At 37.4% G+C, this 26,968-nt stretch overlaps 1 protein-coding gene across 1 annotated transcript in view; it reads right to left on the reverse strand.

The window, feature by feature from the left end:
* Positions 1 to 226: 226 nt before the first annotated feature.
* The window catches only part of LOC149197103 (putative UPF0481 protein At3g02645), a 41,841-nt gene continuing 15,099 nt past the window's right edge, over positions 227 to 26,968 (reverse strand). Inside the window, exons 2-3 of the mRNA XM_089408562.1 lie at positions 856 to 1,153; positions 227 to 726 (exon numbers count right to left, since the gene is read on the reverse strand). Coding sequence (XP_089264688.1) covers positions 227 to 726; positions 856 to 1,153 — 798 coding nt within the window. The remainder of the gene's footprint in view (positions 727 to 855; positions 1,154 to 26,968) is intronic.

Raw genomic sequence — 26,968 nt, forward strand, 5'->3', positions numbered from 1 at the left:
TGAACGAGTACAGATCTCTTAAACTATCAAGAAAGCTCCTCGCATTATAATACTGGCTATTGCCAAGCGAGTAGTAATCAATTACTGGTCTTTATTTATATGCCAGAAAAAACAAAGGGAATACTTATATCTGGATGAATTAAAAAGAGAAGGGACTAGTTACATGTGGAAGAATAAAACAGCGAAGGGGCTAATTCTTATATACCGATCTAATTGAGAAGATCGTCTATACCAAGGTGAGCAACAATAAGACAATTGCCGCAACCGAAGCTAAAGCTTTCCACGGCGATGAGAAATAATCCCTCACAAGCTCTGGAAACTGGAGCTGGACCCTGATTTTGTTTTCGTAGTGGTCATTCACTCTTTTTGTTAGTTGGTCGAAGGCATCTGACAAATTCACAGGGGCAGCCTTCCTTAGACCCTTGAAAAGGTCCGCAACCTCTTTGTCTCTCCCAACACAGTTTCCAAGGATGCCCATTCTTATCAGCAAAGCCACGTCTTCTTCCGAGTCGATCAAGTTGTCCATGAGATTCATGTAATAGCTCACGTAATTGATTTCCAATGGCTGGCACATCTCAAAAGCGATCAAGTTACGGAACAGTACCTCTGTGATATCTGTGACACGGATCAGAGGAAGAAAAATTGTGGCGTTGTTCTCGCCAAAGTCAATATCCTCGATGCCTCCTTCGCATGGTTTAAATTTGATCCCAACATTTCTTAATTCCACTGCAGGGCGGGTTTTTTAGACGTCATTTCGTGCTCTTTTGAATCTGTCTTGGAGCTTCATAATGCATCGGCTAGAACAACATTTAATGCATTGCCAACAACAAAGTTTAATGTTGATGCTACACTCACCTCCATCTAAACGGTGACGTCGATAGAATATTGGTGGAGATACAATGACTCTGTGCAAGAAACTTAGAAGATGATGAAATGGTTTAGCTGATACTGACTCTTCTTTAACTGGTGCTGAATCTTGTTTAACTGACCACTCTAACCAATCTAGCCATTCGCCTATATGAAATATTCGATCGTCGAAATGTTTGAACACACCCCAGGTAGTTTTCACCAGCACACCCAAAAGCATCTTCTCGACATGAACGGTCGAGCTGAGCTCCAATTCTAGTAGCTTTAAGAGAACAACGAAAGGAATCTGATTTTCAAGCATCAAAATATCTTTTACTCGGACACAGAAAACATTATCTTATTTTCCCTATTAAGATGGCTATACCATTCCCACGCTACGTCTCTGGCAAGTCCGTTCTCACCCAAGCTTCTCAATAGTTCTAGAAGAAAACAACTATTCAAACTCAAACTCAGTATTAGATTAGAGCATACATAACACACATCATATTCATATTCAGAGAATTAGACGGCAATAGCAGAGAATAATTCACAAAGACGGACAAATGGAGAAACAACAAGATTACTCAGTCAGAAACAGCGGAATAGATAAAACAATTAGTGGAGAACAGAAATCACTTTGCATTACATAATAGGCTTGGGCCTTGGCTTGCATTCCTTGGCCTGAGAAATTACAAATTTATAGAGGGTGAAGAAGGATCTAGAAACCTATATGTGATTTAGATGGAAATCTAGAATGATCTAAAAACTAATGAAGGTGTAGAAAGATTTAGAATCTTGCATGTGATTCATGAATTTGGCTTCACACTTAACATTCTCCCACTTGAAGCCAAATAAGAGTCATCAAGTCACACCAAGTCCTACCATCCCTCTACATAACTCATGTTTATTTCATGGTAGAATCTTAGTGAGCATATCAGCAGGGTTCCTATCTGTATGGATCTTTTCCAAGGATAATTGTTCTTCCTCCAACAAATGCCGAATCCAATGGTACCTTAAGTCAATGTGCTTGGTTTTTGAATGAAATATTGGGTTTTTCGCTAAGTGAATGGCACTCTGACTATCACAATATAACACATACTTGTCCTGCTTTATTCCTATCTCTCCTAGGAATTGCTGCATCCACAACATCTCTTTATAAGATTCTTTTGCAGCTATGTACTCTTCTTCTGTTGTAGAGAGGACTACTATTATTTTTAGCTTTGACACCCAAGATATTGTTCCACCTGCAAATGTATACAAAAAACTTGTAGTGGACTTTTTGGTATCCATATCTCTAGCCATATCTGCATCTGTAAATCCTTCAAGCACGGTTTCATCATGACCAAAACATAAACAATAATGACTAGTACCCTTGAGATACCTCAAAATCCATTTTACTGCTTGCCAATGTTGTTTGCCTGGATTGGCAAGGAACCTACTCACTACTCCCACTGAATATGCAATGTCTGGTCATGTGCATACCATGGCATACATCAAACTGCCAACTGCTGAAGCATAAGGAATCTTGCTCATCTCTTCTTTCTCCTTGTCATCACTAGGACATAATTCAGTAATCAGCTTGAAGTGGGTTGCAAGGGGTGTACCAACTGGCTTGGCATCCTTCATATTAAACCTGCGAATCACCTTCTTGATATATTTTTCTTGTGACAACCACAACCTTTTGTTTTTCCTATCACGCATAATACGCATGCCCAATATCTTTTGTGTTGGTCCCAAATCCTTCATTGCAAATTTTCTACCCAAATCTTTCTTCAACCTAATGATCTTATTCTTATCATGCCCAACAATCAACATGTCATCCACATATAACAATAATATGATATACTTTCCTCGATCATACCTCTTGATATAGACACAATGGTCAGCTTCCAACCTCTAAAAACCATGTTCCAACATGAATGAATCAAATTTCTTGTACCATTGTCGAGGTGCATGTTTCAACCCATAGAGACTCTTCTTCAACCTACAAATAAAGCCTTCTTTGCCTTTTTCTATCGAACCTTCTGGTTGCTCCATATAAATTTATTCCTCCAATTCACCATGAAGGAAAGCAGTTTTTACATCTAACTGTTCACATTCTAAGTCTAAAGCAGCATCCACACCAAGAATGACTCTAATGGATGACATTTTAACAACAGGTGAGAAAATTTCAGTGAAGTCAATACCTTCTTTTTGGGCAAAACCTTTCACCACCAGCCTTGCTTTATACCTCTCCTTCTTTTCGTCACCTTCATGCTTAATCCTATAAACCCATTTGTTTTGTAGAGCCTTTCTACCTTTTGGGAGGTTTACCAATTCCCAAGTTTTATTTTCCTGCAAAAAGTTCATTTATTCTTCCATTCTTTACTGTGCTTCACTTTACAAGCTTCTTGAAAACAATAAGGTTCACCTTCATTAGTCAACAAAATATAGTTTGAAGGAGGATACCTTTGTGAAGGCTTATGAGGCCTAGAAGATCTGCGAACCAACTGTGGTGGTGCATTATCAGCTTGAATCTCCTGTAAAGGTTCCTGCAAGATTCCTTCTTCTTGTTGTTCATCATTTTCCACTTGTTGTTCTTCATGCTCCTGAATTTGTGTTCATTTTCTTGTATTGGTGGTATGTTTTCCTGCTGCTCTTCAAACCTGTCAATAACCTTCTTGAACTCCAACTCACCTACAGTCCTCTTGAACATTTCTGACTCATTAAATATAACATCCCTGCTTCTAATAATTTTATGTTTGACTGGATCCCATAGATGATAACCAAAATATTCATCCGCATATCCCAAAAAAATGCATTTCCTAGATTTATCATCTAGCTTAGTTCTATTTTCTTTGGGAATATGTACAAATGCTTCACATCCAAATATTTTCAAGTGAGAATAATTCAAATTCTTACCAATCCAAACTTCTTTAGGGATACCGCCATCCAAGGCTATAGTTGGAGATCTATTTATGAGGTAGCAAGCGGTCCTAACTGCTTCAGCCCAAAAATTCTTCTCTAAACCAGAATTGGACAACATACTTTGCACCTTTTCCATAATTGTGCGATTCATCCTTTCTGCGACACCATTCTGTTGAGGAGTACCAGGCACAGTCTTCTCATGCTTTATGCCAAACTTATTACAATATTCCTTAAATGCATTTGAGCAATATTCTCCACCATTATCTATTCTTAAACACTTCAGCAATTTGTTAGTCTCTCTTTCAACAGCAACATGGAATTTTTGAAATATTCCAAACACTTCACTTTTATTTTTCATAGGATATGCCCAAACTTTCCTGGATGCATCATCTATAAATGTTACAAAATATGATGCTCCTCCTAATGATCTGATGCTAACAGGCCCAAACACATCTGAGTGTACCAATTCTAACACATTTTTCTTTCTGTCATGGCCACCTCTAAGGAATGAAACCCTTCTTTGTCTACCATATATACAATGCTCACAAAGATCAAGATTGTAGGATTTCAAACATGGCAATAAAATTTTATCAACAAGGATTTTTAAGCTCTTCTCGCTCATGTGACCCAAACGCTTATGCCACAGATCTGCTGAATTTCCTTCTTTTGTGATAGCAGCTAAATCTGATTTTCCTAGCAGTGTTTTCAATGTGTATAATGTTCCTGTCTTGGGTCCTTTGGCATGCACCTTTGCTATTTTTCCAGCCTCCTTTTCCAAAGCTTATCAAATTGCCTTCATCATTCAGTCGTCCCATAGAGATTAAACTCATGCGCATTTCTGGTACATGCCTGACCTGTTTCAACAATATATCTTGTCCATCTTTCATCTTGATCTAGACATCTCCCACTCCAACAATACTGCAAAAATGATTAGTCCCCAAATGCACTCTACCATAACCACCAGGATTATATGAAACAAAACTATCTTTGCATGGGATTACATGGTGAGATGCCCCAGAGTCAAGGATCCAATCAAAGCTACTGATAGATGTATATACACATGCATCCTCTACTGAAACAGTAAAAAACACATCACCATCTATGGCTACAACAGTAGTCTCACCTTCATTTGTGCTGGATGAGTTTTGATTTGTATTGGACGGTCTCTGATCCTTTTGTCCTTTCTTCCAGAATCAACATTCTTTCTTCATGTGCTTGGGTTTGCCACAATGAAAGCAGATGATTCTGCCTCTCCTTGATTTTCATTGGCCTCTCGATCTTGATCGTCCTTGCCGGCCTTGGTCCATTCTCCTACCACAATCAGCTAGAGCTAGAGCCTCTCCTCCCTGGTTTTCCACAATTAACTTGCGTCGCAGCTCCTCATTCATTAAACTGCTGCTGACATCATCAAACTTCAGGGTCCCTGTAGTTGTTAAAGTGCTCATAGATACAATTAAATTTTCCCAGCTGTCTGGAATAGAACACATTATCAAAATAGCTCTAATTTCATCATCTAAAATGATTTTAACAGAGGCAAACTGATTAGTAATAATATTAAATGCATTCAAGTGCTTAGCAACTGAAGCACCCTCCTTCATTTTGAGATTATAAAGCTTCTTCATCAAGAACACTTTGTTTGATGTCGTGTTCTTCTCATATAGATCATGGAGCTTCTTCCATAATCCTTCAGCCGTCTTTTCTCCAAACACATTAAAATAAACATTCTTTGCTAAATATTGGCGGATTGTTGCAATCGCCTTTCTATCTAGCTTATTCCACTCTTCATTTGTCATCGATGAGGGTTTCTTTGTTGTGCCCTCAATCGGAAAATATTGATCCTTTAAAATCAGTATATCCTCCATCTGTGATTTCCATAGGGAAAAATTAGCCCCACTCAACTTCTCCATATTTGTAACTGTTGTCTCCATTTTCAATCAAATTCACACCCCAAAACACAAAAAGCTCCACTTAAAAATAAAACTTTAATTATTACTCTTTAAAATTTAGTAATAATGACCTTCTTTCTTTTAAAATACTCTTTTCAAAATTCCTGCTCCTTTTTAAAATATACTTTTCAAAATTCCAACATATAATTATATATGTTTCATAATAAATATAAAAACATATATAATGTTTTAACCTTTTCACATTTCACACATACATATGTTGGTTTGAGAAAAAACTTCACTATACGTGCAAGCTTGATGTGAAAAAAAAACTTACGAACACCACGTTTCAACTCTAAACTCCACGGATCTCCACATTTCAAACTCCAGCAACACGTTTCAACATAGATCCATGACCTTGTTTTTCTTGCAGCATCTGTCTTTTAGTTCCAGCATTCCTCAGCTATTTCCTGGATAGATCCTTCAACAGCTCTAGAGGTAACAGTCAACGTATTAACGAACGTTTCCAGAGCAAGGCGATGGCACTAAGCGGCTTGCACAGTGGATATTAGACCCTACCTTTGATACCGGTTGTTAGATTAGACCATACATAACACATAGCGGATTCATACTCAGAGACTTAGACGACAATGGCAGAGAATAATTCACAGAGACAGACAAATGGAGAAACAACAAGATTACTCAGTCAGAAACAGCGAAATAGACAAAACAATCACTGGAGAACAGAAATCACTTTGCATTACATAACAGGCTTGGGCCTTGGCTTGCATTCCTTGGCCAGAGAAATTACAAATTTATAGAGGTTGAAGAAGGATCTAGAATCTTGTATGTGATTCAGATGGAGATCTAGAATGATCTAGAAACTAATGGCGGTGTAGAAAGATCTAAAATCCTGAAGATCTAGAAACTCATGGCGATGTAGAAGAATCTAGAATCCTGCATGTGATTCATGAATTTGGCTTCACACTTAACACTCAGCATTCGAGCGAGGGTCTCTCCATTGCAATGGATGCTTTCTTCGTAGCTGTACCTGATTTCATTCTACAGCAGTAGGATCTCATCGCTTGCACAATTGGCGAAATCCATATTGGTATTGCTCCTGGTCATCATTGTACGCAGGGCTCTTCCCTTGTGATGGTCCATTGAACGAACCTCTGCACTTCCGTGATGATATGGGCCCAACGATACTCGTCGAGGGACATATGCTTCCCTTTTTGTGTCTTTTAGGGATATATGGACGTGGGCACAAACTGCGGTCCGAAAGAAACATTGAGATCCGCTTGAAGATAATTAATCCATTCATCTTCGCTGATCCAATTTCGCAGTATCAGTTGCCTCTGCTGCAACATCCGTCTATCATCACTGTCCAAATGAGGCACTACATCCTGCGGCAACGTCCGTTCATCATCACTATGGATATGAATCTTGCCTTCAAACATTTTATTATAACAGTTCTAGTGCAGAGATTACTTTGTCTTTTGCTTCTTATAGCTATGTCTCCCCTTCAGTGGAGTTGCAAAAACTTTCTCCACTTTGTCTTTTGCTTCTTATAGCTATGTCTCCCCTTCAGTGGAGTTGCAAAAACTTTCTCCACCTTGTACCTCTAGTAAGCATCATAGTTATAAAGAAGCACATAATACTTCACACAACAGCCAAGACAATAAGTCTGAAAGGGGCAGAAACGCATGGGAGAGTCCAAATAGCAGCATGGGATAAGACTGGAAAACAAAAAACCGCTAGTCAGAAAACAGTCCACTTCACAATAGTTGTTGGAATATCACATAAGCATACCAGATGATGACCTACATAACCCACTCTTCCCTTCCACATCCGTAGAAAACAGTCTACTTCACAATAGTTGTGGGAAGATCACATAAGCATACGAGATGTTGACCTACAGAACCCGCTCTTCCCTTCCTCATCTCAAACATCTTTAATACATGAAATTAACGGTCATATTTCTAAATTTCTCGATTTAATATGTTAAATTATTTAACAATTTCTCTTAAATGATTTAATAGGTTAAATTATTTAATATGATAAATGTGAAGCAATTTTCTTTTTAAGTTACATCATCATAAATTAACTTGTTTAGAACTATCCAGTGTGGTTTATCATCAAAATAAACCACACTAAATTAATTATGGTTTATCTTGTCATGAATCACACTTAATAGTCAATGATAAATGTGTCTAACAAATGTTTTAATATAATAAACTCATATAAATTAGAGTTAAAAATGAATTAATGTAATAAATGCATATAGCTTAAAATTAAAAGTTCAAGTAATTATGAAAATATACATAGGGTAAAGAGTTTAAGTAATTATAATATAAGAAGTGTAATATGCAACATTATTGCTTAGTACATCTTTAGTATGTTGCTTGGTATTTACTTTAAATTAATTTAAATATTTAGAGTTAAAACTTCCAAAACCATGCAATTGATCGCTGCCTGAGATTAATTTAAATGTTTATAAAAGTAAAAAACTCCAAAACCACACATATATAGTAATAATAAACTCAATTTAAAATAGCCTTACATATAATATCATATTTATATCTCTTAAAATTGAAATATTATTATTATTATTATTATTATTTAAAAAAATGTATTAAAAATTAAAAATATATAAATTTTAAAATGAAACATCAATAATTTTCATATAAAATACCTAAATAAATTAAACAGTGTCTAAATAAATAAATTATATTTAAAAATAAACTTAAATGGTTTATGCAAATAAATTAAAATGAATATCGTAACTTAAAAATATGTTCTTATTTATTTTATATTAAATTTATTATCTAATTATTAATTAAAAATTTGACAACTAAGATATGATAGCTTTTCTCACCTACCAAAAAGAATAAAATTTAAAATTTAAAAATTGTCAAATTAAAATTAATATAATATAATATATGAATGACTATATTTATTGTCTTGTAGAGTGTTATTACTAAAACAATGTAGTAAAAATAAATATTGAAAAAGTAAAGTGTAAAAATAAATTACTCAGCATAGATTTTATAGGTGTATTATTTATTAAGTATTTTGACATTTGGTTTGGTACTTCGTACAATGACAATTAATTTTCATAAATATTTAGATTGGATAAGTGTAGTCCTTCTTAAATGCTGAATAAAATATATATGATGATGATGATGATGATGGTTAACGTCCGCTGAGACCAAATAATGATCTATCGGACCTAAAAAGACAAATTATTTATTTTGATTTAAGATTTTATTCCTATGCTCAAAAAGCTTGGAGAGAAGCCTCCCGAGTTCACTATAATTTTGGCATTGTAAAAGGCTAGGAAGGTCAGTATTGTAACAAAGGTTGTGAAATTGAGATCTAATGTGGTTGTATGCAGGGCACTCTAAGAGGAAGTGGTTTTCATCCTCGATGCTTTTATTCTCACAAATATGGCAGATCCTTTCCATCCATGGCGTTTTAGGAACTGCCCAGTGGCCAGTTTCACTATGGAGCTCATGAGAATTCGTTCTAATCTTTGCTATATTAATTTTCTTCTTTGAGCTAGTTAGAATAGAGAGATACTTTTGATCTTCAAGAGTGGGGTTGATGACCTTCTTATAATAACTTAATTTTCTTTTAGACGCTAAATCTTTCTCGCACCACAATTTTTCTTTGAACTTAGAAGTAACAATATCTTTAATGTTATTTATGTTTTGCAAAGCATCATTCTCATTGATCTCCCAATAGTTTAGCCAGGCCCTTGTGTCCTTATGCCATCCTCGGTTAAGCCTTAGGTGGTTTTGGCTGGAATTTAAAGCTAGCTTAGGAAGTCTATGATTGTCTATGTTATTGAGCTTGTGCTTGTACAACAGAAACCTGAGCATAGCTAGGCTCTCAATAGGAGAAAGACCTGCTTCTATAAGGAGAATAGGATAGGGTGTATTACTTTTAATTTTCAGGTTATAAGTTATAAAACGCTTCTGGATTTGCTCAATCTTCCTCCATGATTCTCTGGAGATGCTGCAGCCCCAAACTTCACAGCCATATAAGATAACAGGAGTGACTAAAGTTTCAAAGAGGAACTTCTTTTTATCCCACATTACAAGGTTTGTTGTTTTACAATTATTTTCAAGACCAAAATAAGCTTTCCATCCCCCATTGATCATTTTCTCAATGCTATGGTTCCAGTTGAGCTTGTGATGGATATCAATTCCTAGGTACTTGTAAGAAATATATATATATATATATATATATATATATATATATATATATTATTATTTTTATTTTTATTTTTTTTCTTACAATTCAATTTTAAACACCATGAAATTAATCATTTCACTTCAGATCAAAAAAAATATATTGTATTTTTTTAATAAAATAATTTTTGCAAATATTAATTTATTATTTTTTTAATCCAAAGTCGGTAATTACAATTTTTTTCCGTGGCAAATTCTTTAGAAAAATTGGAGGTAAAATCTTGATTTTTGTTATTTAAACTGATTTTTTCACTGTATATATGGATGGATTCAGCACCCTAAAAAACACCCAATGCACTTCAGGCATGTAGGGATTACCCATCAAAAGTGTGATTTCAATAAATTCCTGCTAGATTTTAGAGAAATTAAACCAAAAAACCCACCAAAATCCTTCCAAAAATTCACAAAAAACAACTAAAATTTTTAAACAAATTATAAATTTAGGTTATTTAAAATGCGTTGGACTAAGGACTCCGCATCTAATTGGATGCATAAAATTTTAATTTTATTTTACACTAATTTTATTAATCCAACTATCTCTGTCTGCGCGTCAGAGATAGGAACAACCCTCCATCCACGCGTAAAGGCGGTGGGACTTATTGCCCTGGCAAAAGTGTGAGGTAAGGGGTGCGGGGACTACACATATGCGTCATACTCAGCAAGACATAAATGGTTGAATAAAATTCAAAAGAAAATTAAAATTGAAAAAGAATAGAACGCTAATATTATTAATCCGACAGGCTCTGTTTACACGTAAGATGTAGGACCAGCCCTCCATCCTAGCGTAAAAGCGGTAGGACGTATCGCCCCGTATGAGGGAAGGGTGCGGGACCTACCCCTTAGTATTTCGACGATGTCATTGAGATTCCTTTCACATATATAAAGGTGCGCACCGGAAAATATATTGAAGGCAATCGAGTACACGAAATCGAAATCAAATTATGTGATCGAATTAACATTTAGTTATAAATGGTTTATAATAATATAAATTTATATTAAAATGTATGAGAATTTTATTTGCACTATTTATTTATATCAGTGTATTTTTATTCTATAAAGTATGGAGAGGAATCAGATTTTACTTTAAAAATATTTGTATTTCAAAAGATTTGATTTCTCTTGGTGATTGATAGATATGAGGTTAAGATGGATCTAAGTTGATTTTTATGTATACACATATTGTCAAGCGAGGAGGTTATATACATGAGGAAGTGGCTTTACGCTGGTTTTTATATATACACATATTGTCAAGCCAAGAGGTTATATACATGAGGAAGTGACTCTTGGGCTTCACCTCCTAATGACTCTTCATTTTCCATTATTTACTATTTACATTATTTACAAGTGTTCACCTCCAAGCATCATTCTGAATCTTTCAAAATTTTCTCTTCCAAACGCTTTGGTGAAAATGTCTGCAATTTGCTCATTAGTGGAACAATGACGTAAATGGATTGTCTTGGCCTCAACATGATGTCGAATCAGATGGTATTTTATATTGATGTGCTTCGTTCAATCATGGAACTTTGGGTCCTTGGCCAACTTTATTGCAGAAGTGTTGTCAATCATGAGTGGAGTTGAATGTACTTGTTTTACTTGCAAATATTCCAGAATTTTCCTGAGCCACACAATTTCTTTTATTGCCTCTGTTGTTGCCACATATTTTGCCTCTATTGTGGAATTTGCTAGAACTGATTGTTTGAGTGATCTCCAAGAGATAGCTCCTGATCCAAGACTCATAGAATAACCTGAAGTAGATACCCCAGTTTCTTTGTCTCCATCGAAGTCTAAATTAGAGCATCCAATTAAGCTGAAGTCGCCCACCTGTGTATACTTGAGTCCAAAGTCTTAGGTTCCCTTCAAGTACTTTAGAACTCTTTTTGCAATAGACCAATGTCCCTCACAAGGCTTTTGCATAAACCTCGAGAGGATTCCAACAACAAACAAAATGTCTCGTCTAGTAGTAGTCAGGTGGTTGGGACTTCCTACAAGTTGTCTATACTTTGTTCCATCTACAAATTCTTTTCCTTCAATGGATGTGAGCTTTAAGTTTTGTTCGATTGGAGTAGTCAGAGGATTGCACTCAGCCATGCCAAACATGTTCAACAGATCTCCAATGTATTTCTTTTGAGAGATGAATATAGACTTCGGATGGTGAGTTACTTCAATATCAAGATAGTAGTGAACATAGTCCATGTCAGTGATTTCAAAACCTCTCCTCAATTCCTTCTTTATGGATGCAATGTAGGTCTCATTGTTCATTGTCATCAAAAGATCATCTACATATACCACAACATATACAACTGTTTTGCCAACTTTTTTGACAAACAAAGTTCCATCATCAAGATCATAATGTTTGAAGTTGAATTTTAGAGGATGCTCAGTTAACTTTTCATACTAGGCTTGCGGTGTTTGCTTGAGGCCATACAAGGATTTCACAAGTTTGCATATTTTATGTTTATGTCCCTTCATAGAAAATCCTTCACGCTGGTATATAAAAACATTCTCTTTCAGATTCCCATTCAAGAAAGCAGTTTTTACATCCATTTTATGGATTTTCCAACCGTTCTGAGCTGCTAAGGCAAAGAGTGTCCAGATGGTAGCCCATTTTTCTGTGGAGGCAAAAGTCTCCTCATAATCGACCCCTTCCTTCTATGCAAAACATTTTGCCACAAACCTAACTTTGTGCTTGTTAAGTGAGCCATCAGCTTTATACTTGTTCTTGTAGACCCACTTGCAGCTAATTGGTTTGGTTCCCAATGGAGGATCAACCAGCTTCCAAGTGTCATTCTTTATCAATGCATCATACTCTTTTTGCATCGCTTCTTTCCATTCATCATGAGAAGCGGTTTCTTTGAAGGAAGTTGGTTCAAAATATGTAGATAAATTCAGTTCACAAACGTAAGAAACATCCATATCAACAGGTGAATCAGAATCATCTATATCACCTCCATTTTTCCTGGTTGAATTTCTTATTCCTGTCTTTCCAACCTCATCAGGATGAACACTTTCAAGTGTCCTTGTCAGCCACTTTGGGGGACCTTTCTGACATGGTCTAGGCAGATGAATTGATTGATTTGGTACTGAATCAAGATTGAGTCTCCCAATTATGTTAATCACATCACTCAAAGTATCATCAGTGGTTGGAGTTTCATGTGGGGGAGAGAGTGCTTTAGAAGAAGATTCTACATATTGATCCAGTATAGGAATTCCCCCTTCAAGATGTGGTATCTGATTATCAAATTCTTGAAATGATTTTGCATGCCCAAATCTAACCAAGCGATCAAGTTGCCGCTCAACAATATTATCAGCTTTGGAAGATTCAAGAAATATTACATCTCTAGATACAACAAACTTTTTATTAACTTCATAATATAGACAATATGATTTGGAGGTATTTGAATACCCCAAGAAGATACACTTACGACTCCTTTCAACAAGTTTGTTTCTATGCACCTCTGGTATTAAGGCATAATAGGTGGAACCAAAGACCCTGAGATGCTTTACCGAAGGAATGTAGCCATACCACATTTAATAAGGAGCCTTGTTTCTAATAGCATTAGATGGACATCTATTCTTTACATATACAGCACATAGAACTGGCTCAGACCAAAACATCAATTTTACATTCTTGAAGAACATCATGGAACGTACCATATTTAAGATTGTCCTGTTCATTCTTTCAGCTACTCCATTCTGTTGGGGATTATAAGGCACAGTTGTTTGATGTTTGATCCCATGTTGCTAAAGATAGCTTTCAAATTCATTTAAAGTATATTATTTTCCATTATCAATGTGAATAGAGCCAATATGAGATTTTGCATCATTTTCAATCCATGTATGAAAGTTCTTGAATGTTTTAAAAGCATCAAATTTGTTCTTCAATAAATAAACCCAACACATTCTGGTGTAGTCATCAATAAATGTCATCATATATTTATTTCCATTTGCAGAAGGAACAAGCATTGGACTGCATAAATCTGAATGAATGAGTTCAATTTTTCTATGTGCTTTGGAATGTGAATCATGAAAAGTTTGTTTGCTATGCTTTCCTAGAATGCAAGCATCACATTGCTTAAGTTTCCTAGGAATTGTAGGCAAACCAGTAACAACATTTTTCTTCAACAAACGAAGGATGTCATAGTTCAAGTGTCCAAATATAGCATGCCATAATAGACTTGATGGAAATGTACCTTCATCATAATGAGAACTTTATGCGAAATTTGGTGCATGAGCAGAGATACCTTGCAGCTTGAGAAGTTTTTCTTCTTCTATCCTCGTCATGACAAGTGAGTGATATGATGTTTTTCTCACCTCAACCTTAACATCAAACATATGAATGGAGTGTCCTTGCTAACAGACGTGGACCAAGAACAACAATTTTCTCCTCAACTATGGAAATATAAAACATCATGCAGAAGAAAGTCTGGAAGACCAGGCAATTGGAGCCTGGTTGTACCAAGCCCCGATGGCTTGAGTTTTGATTTGTCTGCAAAGTATATTGCTCCATCAACATTTTCAGTAAATTCTTCAAACAAATCTCTTCTAAAATTCATGTGGCAAGTTGATCCTGAATCAAGCAACCAATTCATTTTTCCAAGAAGCAAGTGAAGCATTAAACAAGTCTTTATTTACTCCAATATTACAATGTGCCAAAACATAGTGAGCAGATTCAGGTGCTTTACCTTTCTCTTTGTCATTGGTTTTACCTTTGGCTTGATTTATTTCCTGCTCAATTTTTTCCTAAGGCAACTTGCATGTGGATGCATCATGTGATCCATCTCTATTGCAACGTATCCAATGAAGACCAGACTTTTCCCCCCTGCCTCTGAAATTTCTTCTTTCTCTTCTTCTTCAACCACCTCTTCCTCTGGAAGAATCTTGAGCATGATTATTCTCTCTATTTGCAAGACACACAACTTCTTCAGAAGACTCAGGAGTTATCTTCTTCCCAAAAAATTTATCTCTTTCAACAAATTTATTCACAAGGGAGACAAAGGTAATCTCTTTGAGGTTTCCATTTTCTTGCAATGATTCAAGATAATTTGAATAAGTGGGATAAAGTTCCTTGAAAAAGGATATTAGAGGAATGTCTAGTTCAACATTAGTGACTTCGATATCATGCATAATAGATTTTACTTCTGATGCTAGAGCAAGAGGATCATCATTTTGTAATTCAAGACTGAACAATTTAATCATCAATTGGACAACTTCAAGCGAAGAGTGTGAGTCATAGAGTTACTTCAACTTCTGTAAGGCTTCAAAAGAATTTGAAAATGGTGAAATATGGCGACTCACCTCTTCATTTACAAATGCTACAATCAAGGGACATGCCTTGCTATTCTTGTTTTCCCAAATAGCGAATTCCTTGTCTAAGGTAGACTTTGCAGGTTCATTATCTCCTTCTCCTACACAAACTCCTTTCCACAACTCATTGAAAATGAGAGTGCGTTTGATCTTCCAAGATCAATCGGGATAGTTCTCCTTCCTAGTGAGAACCACTCCCACAATAGATATCAATGAATGAATTTTGAAATTTGTATTATGTAAAAAAAATTGTATTTTTGGTGGCAAAAAAATGCACTTTTGGTGGCTAAAAATGCACTTCTGGTGTAAAAAATGAAATTTGATATTTGAGGACAGAGGTATTATATGGGGTAGTTGTTATATGGGAGAGGGATTATGTGGGGGAGGGAGTATTTGCGGGAGGGGGTTTATGGGCGAGTCAACATATGGGGGGAGGTATTACCATGGGAGGAGGAGTATTATCAGCGGAGTTTTACCACGCGGATGACCAGGTGTTTACATAACTGAGCATACTTGAGTCAGAAGAGTGGTATATGAATCGAGAGTAGAGTTGTATTAAATTTGCATTATTTTATTTGAACCATAGTGCAGAAGGTAGAGGGGTAATTCCCTGGTTCCGCTGTGAAGTGGGGAGAGCAGCTCATAAAATGGGATATGGCAGTGGTATGGATAGCACCAATCACGAAGAGCACCAGCACCACGATGCCGCAACACTGAGCCACAGTGTGATGCCACGGAGAGGAGGAAATGATGTAACACAATGTAATGGAATGGTGGTGTGGGAAGAGCAGTGTGATGTCGTAATTCTAGAACAACCGTGATTTATCATCACACTATTGTTTGAGCGCAGACAAAGGAGTGGTATGAAATGCAACAATACATAGTTGCACACTAAAAAATTAACACAGTCAGTGCATCAAATACTCACAGTTGAGGAAACAAATTAAAATCGCATTAGTGTTAGCTAGGAAACGGGGCCACGCACAGGCCACACCCCTGTTAGGACCCCGCATTGTCCCTTTTTGACCATATATTTTGCTATTATTTCATCCTTTTCCAACCTATATTTAAAGTTCATATTATTACTTTAACCCATTTGTCCAAAGGTATACAATATTTCTTCTCATTACTATACGTTTAAAATATTTTACATATAATTACGTTATCTTCATAGTTAATCATTGAATCGGACAGATGCTGAAACAGTTAAAGAACGATGTGCAGTCCACGTTGCTGAAACAGCCTGGAGACTACAAGATTACTTTTACAGTTGCTGAAACAGTTAAGAACGATGCACAAATCCCGTTGCTGAAACAACCGTGATTTGCATTCTAGATTTGACAGCAACAGAAGAAGATCATCGAAGGAGCTGCTACACTGGATGTAATGACCACAATCCAAAGTCAGCATTACCATAACCATTGTAACAACATTTTGTTAATGGGAAAACTGATTTCCCTATTTTGGTATATTGGGTTAAAGATAGGACTTACAATGTAATCAATTGTAATAGATGTCTCCTCTTTAAAAAGAGGAGACATCTACATTAGAAGGGGGACGGACAGACTGCGGGAAGGTCTAGTTGAAGGAAAAGAACTGAAATCTTTTTGTAACATGACATCTTGATGGATGAATAAAATACTGTTCTGAACATTTCTTTCTAGTTCTCGTTTCCTGGGGAATCTGTTGGCATTTTGGCACAGGTGTGGCGCTACGGTACAAGTGTTGTCCTTGATGACAACTCTCTTTGATGAAAGATCTCAGTCCAGACTACAAGAATGAAGAGAAATTTCATATACTCAGGTTCATTAAGCCCAAGATGCGTATACACGCCGGTACGCTATATATTAAGTCGCGGATACGCAAGATTTCTATATACGAAGTCGCGTATACACGCAGTTTCATGAACAGAAAAGAGCGTACATGTCGAGAAGCTTCCCTTTGGTCCGTGGTAGTTAGTCCTCGGTACTTGAGCCTATGTTTTTGGACCAAGGTATCTCGACAGTCGTGTTGATCCCGAGTTTTGAAGTTGATGGTATTGTATTACTATGGTTTTAGCCCGTGGTAATGAGGAGGGCCTAATTCTATATAAGGAGAAGAAGATCATTAGGCTAGGGCATTGAAGAAGTCTTGAATATCTAATGAAGAAAGAGATCTAGTATGCAGGTTCTGGGTTGATGATACATTGCTTGATTTGAGCTAAGGAGAGATCACATCGGTTGATGGAAGGATAGATCGGGATCAAATTGTTTGAAATGAACTATCGGTATATGGTTGATTACACATATTTTTAGATCTGCATACTGACGCAATGTTATGTTCTGAGTATGACTGATGACTGGTACAGCTGCAAGTTATGAGAAATTATTTTTAGATCTGTACGCAGGTTGGCTTCAGTAAAAGAGCGTGTATACGCAGGTTGGCTTCGATAAAAGAGCGTGTATACGCAGGTTTGTTTCATTGAAGCAGCGTATATCTTTTGAAGCTTAATTTTTGGGTTGCAGTTGGGTCTATCTATTATTACAGGGTTCTGTAGTCTGCTCTGTGTTCTGGTGACTGGGTGTTGACAGGGTTTCAGTGGTTCAGTGATTCAAAGTTTGATGATGCTAGTATTGGTTGTTTTGTGCTTCTATGATTTGCTATGAAAAGTGAATGAATCGTGGTCTTCAGATTGAAATGTTGTGCTTCAGGAGTATCCAGTCTGAAAATTGATGAAAAGTGGTACCTGAAGGAAAGAAGATTGTAGGCCAGCACCTACGTACTAGTATCTTAGCTAGTACAAGAGCAAAGGGGGTTGAATCTCCCTTCCAGGAGAGTTTGGAAAACAAGAGAAGGTTGTAGCCTTTTGCAGGTTGTAGCCTGCGTACTGGTATAAGGCTACACCAGTACAAAAGATTGTAAACTGAAGTTTCTTATTAAAGAAAGATAGAGACGACTTGCAGCAAGTGGTTTTCACCCACATTGGGTTTCCACCTTATATCATGGTGTTCATGTGTGTGGCTTTTGTGTGATGATCTGTTATGTTATACTGCACCTGTTTACTTTTAATATGGTCAATAATGTCATGATGCATTTACTGAAGATAAACTAACTGAATCATAAGATTTCTGGTTATACGCTGGTTGCTTTAGACACAGTAGCGTGTACACGCTGGTTCACTTAACTGAAGTAGCGTATATGTTTCTGAGTATTGAAAAAGTTTTATTGATCTGATAATATTGATTCACCCCCCCTCTCAGTATTATTTCCAACAATTGGTATCAGAGCAGGTCCTTCAGAGAAGCTTGATCGCTTGAAGGTAGATCGTTCATCATGAGCAACTACGAGAGAGAAGCATCAATCAGGCCACCGGTTTTTGATGGGACAAACTTCAATTATTGGAAGGTAAGAGTTACTGCCTATCTTCAATCTCTTGGTACAGAAGTTTGGGACATTGTAGAGACAGGCTACACTTTTCCTTCAGCTACTCCTACAGATGCATCCGAGAAAAAGAAGTATGAAACAAATGCGAAAGCAGTCAGTACCCTATTAGGATGTATATCCCAATCGGAATTCATGAAGGTAATGCACTATAAATCCGCAAAAGAAATATGGGACAAAATTGTCACGAGCTATGAAGGAGACGAACAGGTAAAGCGTGCTAAACTTCAAACTCTCAGGATTAAGTATGAGACTCTCAGAATGTATAATGATGAAAGTGTGGCTAACTATTTCCTTAGAGTAGATGAGATTGTTAATTGCATGAAAAACTTGGGTAAAGAAATAAAAGAGGCTATTGTGGTTGAAAAGGTTCTAATATCATTGTCCCCCAAATTTGAATCTAAAGTGTCTGCAATAGAAGAAAAAGAAAATCTACGAATTCTTACTATGTCTCAGCTTCACAGAATTCTAACTGTTTATGAAATGAGAAAAGGAGGTCCATCAGACAGAAGAGAAGCTGCTTTCAAGGCTTCAGGCAAAGAAGATTATTATGAAGCAAGTCACGTGCCAGAAGATGAAGAAGAAGTATCAAATTTTGTCAGAAATCTTCAAAGGGGTTCTGGAAGGTTCAGAGGTAAGTTACCTTTTAAATTCTTTGCTTGTGGAAGAGTAGGTCATTATGCTGCCAAATGTCCTCACAAAGATAAGAATGACAAGGGAAAGGAACCTGTTAAATGGAACAAGAAACAGAATGAAAAGAAGAAAAGCTATTACACTCATGAAGATAGTGATGGTCTTTCAAATAGTGACGAAGATGAACAGGGTTATAGATATAAACTTTTAATGGCTTTTCAAGATGATGACTACATGGATGCTATAGATGTAGAAGGCTTTTATGAAGAAATGAATAATCTCAAAGTTTGCTTAAAAGAGAAAAGTGCTATTATTGATTCTCTACAATGTCAACTGGCAGAAAAGGAAAAACATCTTGAAAAATTGGAATGTGAGATTGTTTGTCTTAGAAAGGAGATTGAGAAAACAAAAGCAATTAATCTTAAATTTGTTAAAGGATCTGAAACCTTGGATGAGATTATCAATGTGCAGCGTTCTCCTCTGATCAAGACAGGTCTGGGATATAATGGAGAAACATCTCAAGCTTCTACCTCTAAAAGTTATCTTGATGCAGCAAGGAGGAGCGAACAAAGACCAAATAAAAGTCATCAGGTGAATCAGGGATAGTTTACCTCAAGAACAAATAAAGAAGTTCGGGGACAAGCGGCCTTAAGGACAAATAGAAGCTACAATCAGCCACAGGTAAAATCTTCCCAATTTGCCCCAAGAATGGATGTCAATAGAAGCTACAATCGGTTGGATGATAGATCTGATTATCGGAGAAATTTCTTTAATGGCCAATGCTTTTCTTGCCATAACTTCGGTCACAAAGCAGCTCAATGTGTTGCCTACAAGACAATCATGACTAGAGAAGCTGAAAAGCAAAGAAGTATGACTGGAACCATGAAAAGGACTTATAGCAACTTTTCGGTTCTTGAAAATGAAGTTGAATGCTCTATTTGTAATAACTTTGGTCATGAAGACTCTGAATGCAGGAGCAGGTTCTGGAAGACAACTCAGAAGGAACAAACCTCAAATGTCAGAACATGGAGAATAAAGGAACCGCAACCAGAAAGATGTGGGATAGCCTTTTATGCAGAAGGTCAAGAAAGTCTATGGTACATTGACAGCAGATGTTCGAAGCATATGACAGGGGACAAAGAAAAACTTGAATCATATACCGCATTAGAAAAGGGAAAGAAAGTTTCTTTTGGAAATGATATCTCTGCAGCCATAAAAGGAAAAGGCGTTGCTCCGTTGAAAGAGAAGGTCAAAGCTGGAAATGTTCTGTATGTTGATGGATTGAAGCATAATCTTCTGAGTGTCAGTCAGATGTGCGATCAAGGAACAGAGGTAATATTTAGATCAAATGGATTTTGTGTTCGTGATCTTGATACAGGTGAAACAGTGATCAAAGGAAGAAGGACTCCAAATAATCTATACATATTTGAATAAAGACAACAACAATGTTATTTGAGCAAGAATGATGAACACTGGCTATGGCATCGGAGGTTGGGGCATCTAAGCTTTCCACAAATAAGGAAAGCATGCAAATATCAGGCAGTTCGTGATCTTCCAGATATCAAAATTCCAGACAACACCATATGCAAATCATGTCAGTTTGGAAAGCAAACCAGAACTAATTTTCCTGAGAAGGAAGGATCAGCTAGCATGCCTCTTGAGCTAGTACATACAGATACATGTGGTCCATTCAGAAAAAGAACACCTCGAGGAGAAGAATATTTGATATTATTCATTGACGATTTCTCCAGGTTTGTCTGGTTAGGACTTATTAAGCACAAAGATGAAGCATTCGAAAAATTCAAATCCTTCAAAGCCTTGGCTGAAAATGAATCAAGACACAATATTAAGTGCCTTAGATCTGACAGAGGTGGGGAGTTTACCTCAAATGAATTTTTCGATTTCTGTGAAGAACATGGGATAAGAAGAGAATTCTCTACAGCTAGAACTCCTCAGCAAAATGGAGTTGTGGAAAGAATGAACAGAACAATCCAACAAATGGCTCGTGCTATGCTTGATTAATCAAGTACTCCCGCAACTTTCTGGGGTGAAGCTGCACATGTTGCGGTTATTATTCTCAACAAAACAAATGTCTGAGTAAACATCACTCAAACTCCTCATGAGCTTTGGTGTGGTAAGACTCCTTCGGTGAAGCACTTCAAAATCTTTGGGAGAAAATGTTATATTAAGAATACTGATGAGTAACTTGGCAAACTTGAACCAAGAGCAGACGAAGGCATTCTTCTTGGTTATTCTCCACATAGCAAAGCATACAAGTGCTACAATAAAAGACTTGGCAGAATTGTTGACAGCATTGATGTTGTGGTTGATGAGAAGGGATACATTCCTAGGCAAGTTCATCATGAAGACATCGAAGAAGATGAAGGCTACCCTCAAAGACAGAATGATGAAGAAGAACCTCAAGAAGAAGAAGAACCTCAAGAAGAACTAGAGGAGCAGACAAGAATAGAAGAGAAGACTCCATCCAGATATGTCCAGAAGAATCATCCAGAATCTCAGATTGTGGGACAGAAAGAAGCAGAAGTACAAACAAGAAGAACAATTGCAGAAGCTTCAAGCTATTTGGCATTACTCTCTTCCACTGAACCACAAAATGTGAAAGAGGCATGCAAAGATGAATGTTGGGTCAAAGCAATGGATGAAGAACTTGAGCAGATCGAAAAGAACAACACTTGGGAATTGGTTCCTAGACCAAAAGATAAGAATGTCATAGGGACAAAATAGGTCTTCAAAAATAAATTGAATGAAAATGGAGAATTAATTAGAAACAAGGCCAGACTTGTTTGTAAAGGGTATGCACAGCAAGAAGGAATAGATTTTGAAGAGACCTTTGCTCCTGTTGCAAGACTTGAGGCCACCCGAATGTTCCTTGCTCTCTCAAGTTTTCAAAACTTCAAGGTATTTCAAATGGACGTGAAATCAGCCTTTCTTGAATGGAGACTTAGAAGAAGAAGTATACATTGAGCAGCCAGATGGTTTCATTCTTGGGAATGATCCAAACCTTGTATGCAGATTGAAAAAGGCTCTCTATGGTCTCAAACAAGCTCCAAGGGCTTGGTACTATCGGTTGGACAAATATCTTCACCAACAAGGCTTTTCAAAAGGATCAGCAGATAGCAATCTCTATATGAAAGTTGAAAATAACAAATTGCTAATACTTGTTGTGTATGTAGATGATATTATCTTTGGCAGCAATGAAGAGGCTATGAGTCAAAACTTTGCCTTGGTTATGCAGAAAGAATTTGAAATGTCATTACTTGGAGAATTGACATACTTTCTTGGATTGCAAATCCAACAAAATGAAGGAGGTATTTTCTTGTCTCAAACCAAGTACCTCAAGCAGATCTTGAAGAAGTATGGCATGGAAGATTCAAAGCCAGTATGTACCCCCATGGTTACAGGATGCAGCCTCAGTACAAATGATGAATCAGCAGCAGTTCATCAACCAACTTATAGATCCATGATTGGGAGTTTGCTTTATTTGACAGGTACCCGACCAGACATTATGCATGCAGTAGGAATTGTTGGAAGATTTCAAGCCAACCCAAAGGAAACTCATCTTCAAGCAGTCAAAAGAATCTTCAAGTATCTTCAAGGGACTCAAAACTATGGCCTATGGTATCCTAGAGATACAGATCTCACTCTTCATGCTTACACAGATGCAGATTGGGCCGGAAGTGTGGATGACAGGAAAAGCACAAGTGGTGGTGCATTCTTCATGGGTTCCAGATTAGTATCTTGGTTCAGCAAGAAACAGAGTTCGATTGCTTTATCTACAGCTGAAGCAGAATATGTGGCTGCGGCATCTTGTTGCACACAAATTCTTTGGATGATGCAGACTTTGCAGGATTTTCAAATCACTTGCACTCCACCTGTCTCTATCTTAAGTGATAATACAAGTGCAATCAGCATTTCAAAGAATCCAGTCATCCATTCAAAGACCAAGCACATACCAATCAAGTATCACTTCCTCCAGGAACAAGTGCTTGAACAAAAGGTCAAGTTGGAGTATGTTCCTTCTAAAGAACAAGTTGTTGATATTCTCACAAAACCACTGCCCAGGGAGACTTTTGAATATCTCAGACAGAAGCTGGGAGTAGTTGATGCTTCATCCTGCTGTTGAAGCTTGTCTGCTCTAAAGAAAAGTTGGTGTACGCGTGTTGTATAAGGGATATCCGCGTACATACGTTGATTTATGCAGGTGAAGTCGCGTATATGGAGTTCTGAACAGCAAGGGCAGATTCTGATTGGAGAAGGTCTGAGATGGGTATGACAGAGTCCTTCAGGCACAAGTTCAGGGGGAGCAGCAGGCACAGTTTCAGGGGGAGCAGCTTAAAGTCTAATAAAGCATTGTTGGCATTTAGATGCTTTTGGTCCTAGTTCACAACTATTGTTGAAGAAGGAGCACAGAAGGAAATCTTGGTTGCTGATCTAAAAAGATGATTATCAGATGCTGCTGGTGGCTTTCATAAGTCTTGGTCTAGTTCTTTCGTCTCTATGTCATGTATCTCTTTTGTGATATCTCTTCTATGGTGTCAAGGTCATGTAACGGCCTATGTTGGTTTCCCCACTATGCGTGGGATGAATGATGTAATGTAATTGGTTGTTATATGTAAATTTCTGATGTATCCCCTCTTGGTTGGGAGTATGGATGTATGTATTGAGTCTTTTGGTGATAGGAAGATCCTTTATGATGTATAAGTCTTGGTTCTTTTTGAAGAACATCTTTTGCAGATCTTGCCTACAGTCAGGGGGAGCATGTTCAGCACAGCAGAGCAGAGATATCAGCACATTCACAGGGGGAGCACAACCCTTTGCCCTTGATGACAAAGGGGGAGAATGATTCTAAGGATCTTGGGGTTGCCATCAAGTCCAAAGGGGGAGATTGTTGGCATTTTGGCACAGGTGTGGCGCTACGGTACATGTGTTGTCCTTGATGGAAACTCTCTTTGATGACAGATCTCAGTACAGACTACAAGAATGAAGAGAAATTTCATATACGCAGGTTCATTAAGCCCAAGATGCGTATACACGCCGGTACGCTATATACTAAGTTGCGGATACGCAGGATTGCTATATACGAAGTCACGTATACACGCAGTTTCATGAACAGAAAAGAGCGTACATGTTGAGAAGCTTCCCTTTGGTCCGTGGTAGTTAGTCCTCGGTACTTGAGCCTATGTTTTTGGACCAAGGTATCTCGACAGTCGTGTTGATCCCGAGTTTTGAAGTTGATGGTATTGTATTACTATGGTTTTGGCCTGTGGTATTGAGGAGGGCCTAATGCTATATAAGGAGAAGAAGATCATTAGGCTAGGGCATTGAAGAAGTCTTGAATATCTAATGAAGAAAGAGATCTAGTATGCAGGTTCTGGGTTGATGATACATTGCTTGATCTGAGCTAAGGAGAGATCACATCGGTTGATGGAAGGATAGATCGGGATCAAATTGTTTGAAATGAACTATCGGTATATGGTTGATTACGCATATTTTTAGATCTGCATACTGACGCAATGTTATGTTCTGAGTATGACTGATGACTGGTACAGCTGCAAGTTATGAGAAATTATTTTTAGATCTGTACGCAGGTTGGCTTCGGTAAAAGAGCTTGTATGCGCGGGTTTGTTTCATTGAAGCAGCGTATATCTTTTGAAGCTTAATTTTTGGGTTGCAGTTGGGTCTGTCTATTATTAGAGGGTTCTGTAGTCTGCTCTGTGTTCTGGTGACTGGGTGTTGATAGGGTTTCAGTGGTTCAGTGATTCAAATTTTGATGATGCTAGTATTGGTTGTTTTGTGCTTCTATGATTTGCTATGAAAAGTGAATGAATCATGGTCTTCAGATTGAAATGTTGTGCTTCAGGAGTATCCAGTCTGAAAATTGATGAAAAGTGGTACCTGAAGGAAAGAAGATTGTAGGCCAACACCTACGTACTAGTATCTTAGCTAGTACAAGAGCAAAGGGGGTTGAAGCTCCCTTCCAGGAGAGTTTGGAAAACGAGAGAAGGTTGTAGCCTTCTGCAGGTTGTAGCCTGCGTACTGGTATAAGGCTTCACCAGTACAAAAGATTGTAAACTAAAGTTTCTTATTAAATAAAGATAGAGACGACTTGCAGCAGGTGGTTTTCACCCACATTGGGTTTCCACCTTATATCATGGTGTTCATGTGTGTGGCTTTTGTGTGATGATCTGTTCTGTTACACTGCACCTATTTACTTTTAATATGGTTAATAATGTCATGATGCATTTACTGAAGATAAACTAACTGAATCATAAGATTTCTGGTTATACGCTGGTTGCTTTAGACACAGTAGCGTGTACACGCTGGTTCACTTAACTGAAGTAGCGTATATGTTTCTGAGTATTGAAAAAGTTTTATTGATCTGATAATATTGATTCACCCCCCCTCTCAGTATTATTTCCAACAGAATCTTGTGAGAAGGACAGGGCCCACCTTCATCACAAGATTCACCCATTATATTTCTGCAGTGCGTTAAGTGTGTTTCTTATCCATACTTTGTTAAAAGTTCTGTTTACTGAATATTGCTTATGCATTATTGTTGAACTCTGTTTTTCCAATTGATTGCTGCATTATTTAGTTCATCTACAATTAATTCATGAGTGCTTCATTGGCAATTGAGTTTACAGAGTGAGTTGGAAAGCATGGTAATCAGAAACAAGTGCTGAAGATTCCTGCTTTGGGAATAGGGTCCTGTTCTCTGGTACAACATAGTTAGTGCTTTCCTTTGCAGATTGATTCCTTTTCATTAGATTACTCTTTTAATGAAATTAAGCATTCTTTGGTAACTGTCTGCAATAGATTATTTCCTTTGTCGCGTGCCGGTATGTTTACCTCTGCTGCTGTTGTTGTTGGTGCTCTCCAGGATGCTGCTTCACATTGTTTCATTAACCATTCCACAACGATGTCAACCGGTTCATTAGGCATGGAGAAGTTGTAACAATATCTCCATGGGTCTTCCTCCACCCAATGACATGCCCTATGGATCCACTGAAACTGTACTCTCGTGCAATGATCCTTTACAAGACAATGTGGGTCATACGGATTGTAGCTTCGGACGTCAAATGGATATTTATTGATCTCCTCTGCTTCGACATACGCATGCTTGAAATTCTGTATCTTGTATAACCTGATCTGGAAAGGAAGAGCAGGCCAAGTTGCTTTATTCTTCCCATGCAGCCTAGATGATAGTCCTGCCAAGATGTGGTATGATACTTCCTGAATGATGAGCTTGTCCAAGGAAAACTTCGATAGAACTTGTTAACACCCAGGTTGTTCCCTTTGACTCCCAAGGGAATACCGCCGGGGTAACCACTAACCAATCTTTGGATCACAGTTCCTAACCAAACTGTAATCAGAGAGGGCTCTCTCTTTATAATTTGTCTCTGTTTTGATGGTGTTTTAGGCTAGTTATTATGCTCAGGTTTTGGTTTATGTTTTGGTTGAAGGATTTCTTTCAGGGCTTAAGGTGTAGTGTTCAGAGAATAGTATATCATTGGGCAATGGAGTCTGGAGTTGTGAAATTCTTTGAATTGCAGGTTTGGTGATGTTCGGACTGCAGGGCCTATTGTGTATCTTAAACAAACAAATTTAAACTTAAGGGGTGAAGCATGGTCAGCCAACAGAAAGCAATTAAGAATTCTCTATTGAGCTGGTGATATGAAAGTGAAACATGTTGCA

This window comes from Pinus tabuliformis, chromosome 2_2 (assembly GCF_031772625.1).
Source record: "Pinus tabuliformis cultivar Carrire ecotype Pingquan chromosome 2_2, CPIR1, whole genome shotgun sequence".
Classification (NCBI taxonomy): Eukaryota; Viridiplantae; Streptophyta; class Pinopsida; order Pinales; family Pinaceae; genus Pinus; species Pinus tabuliformis.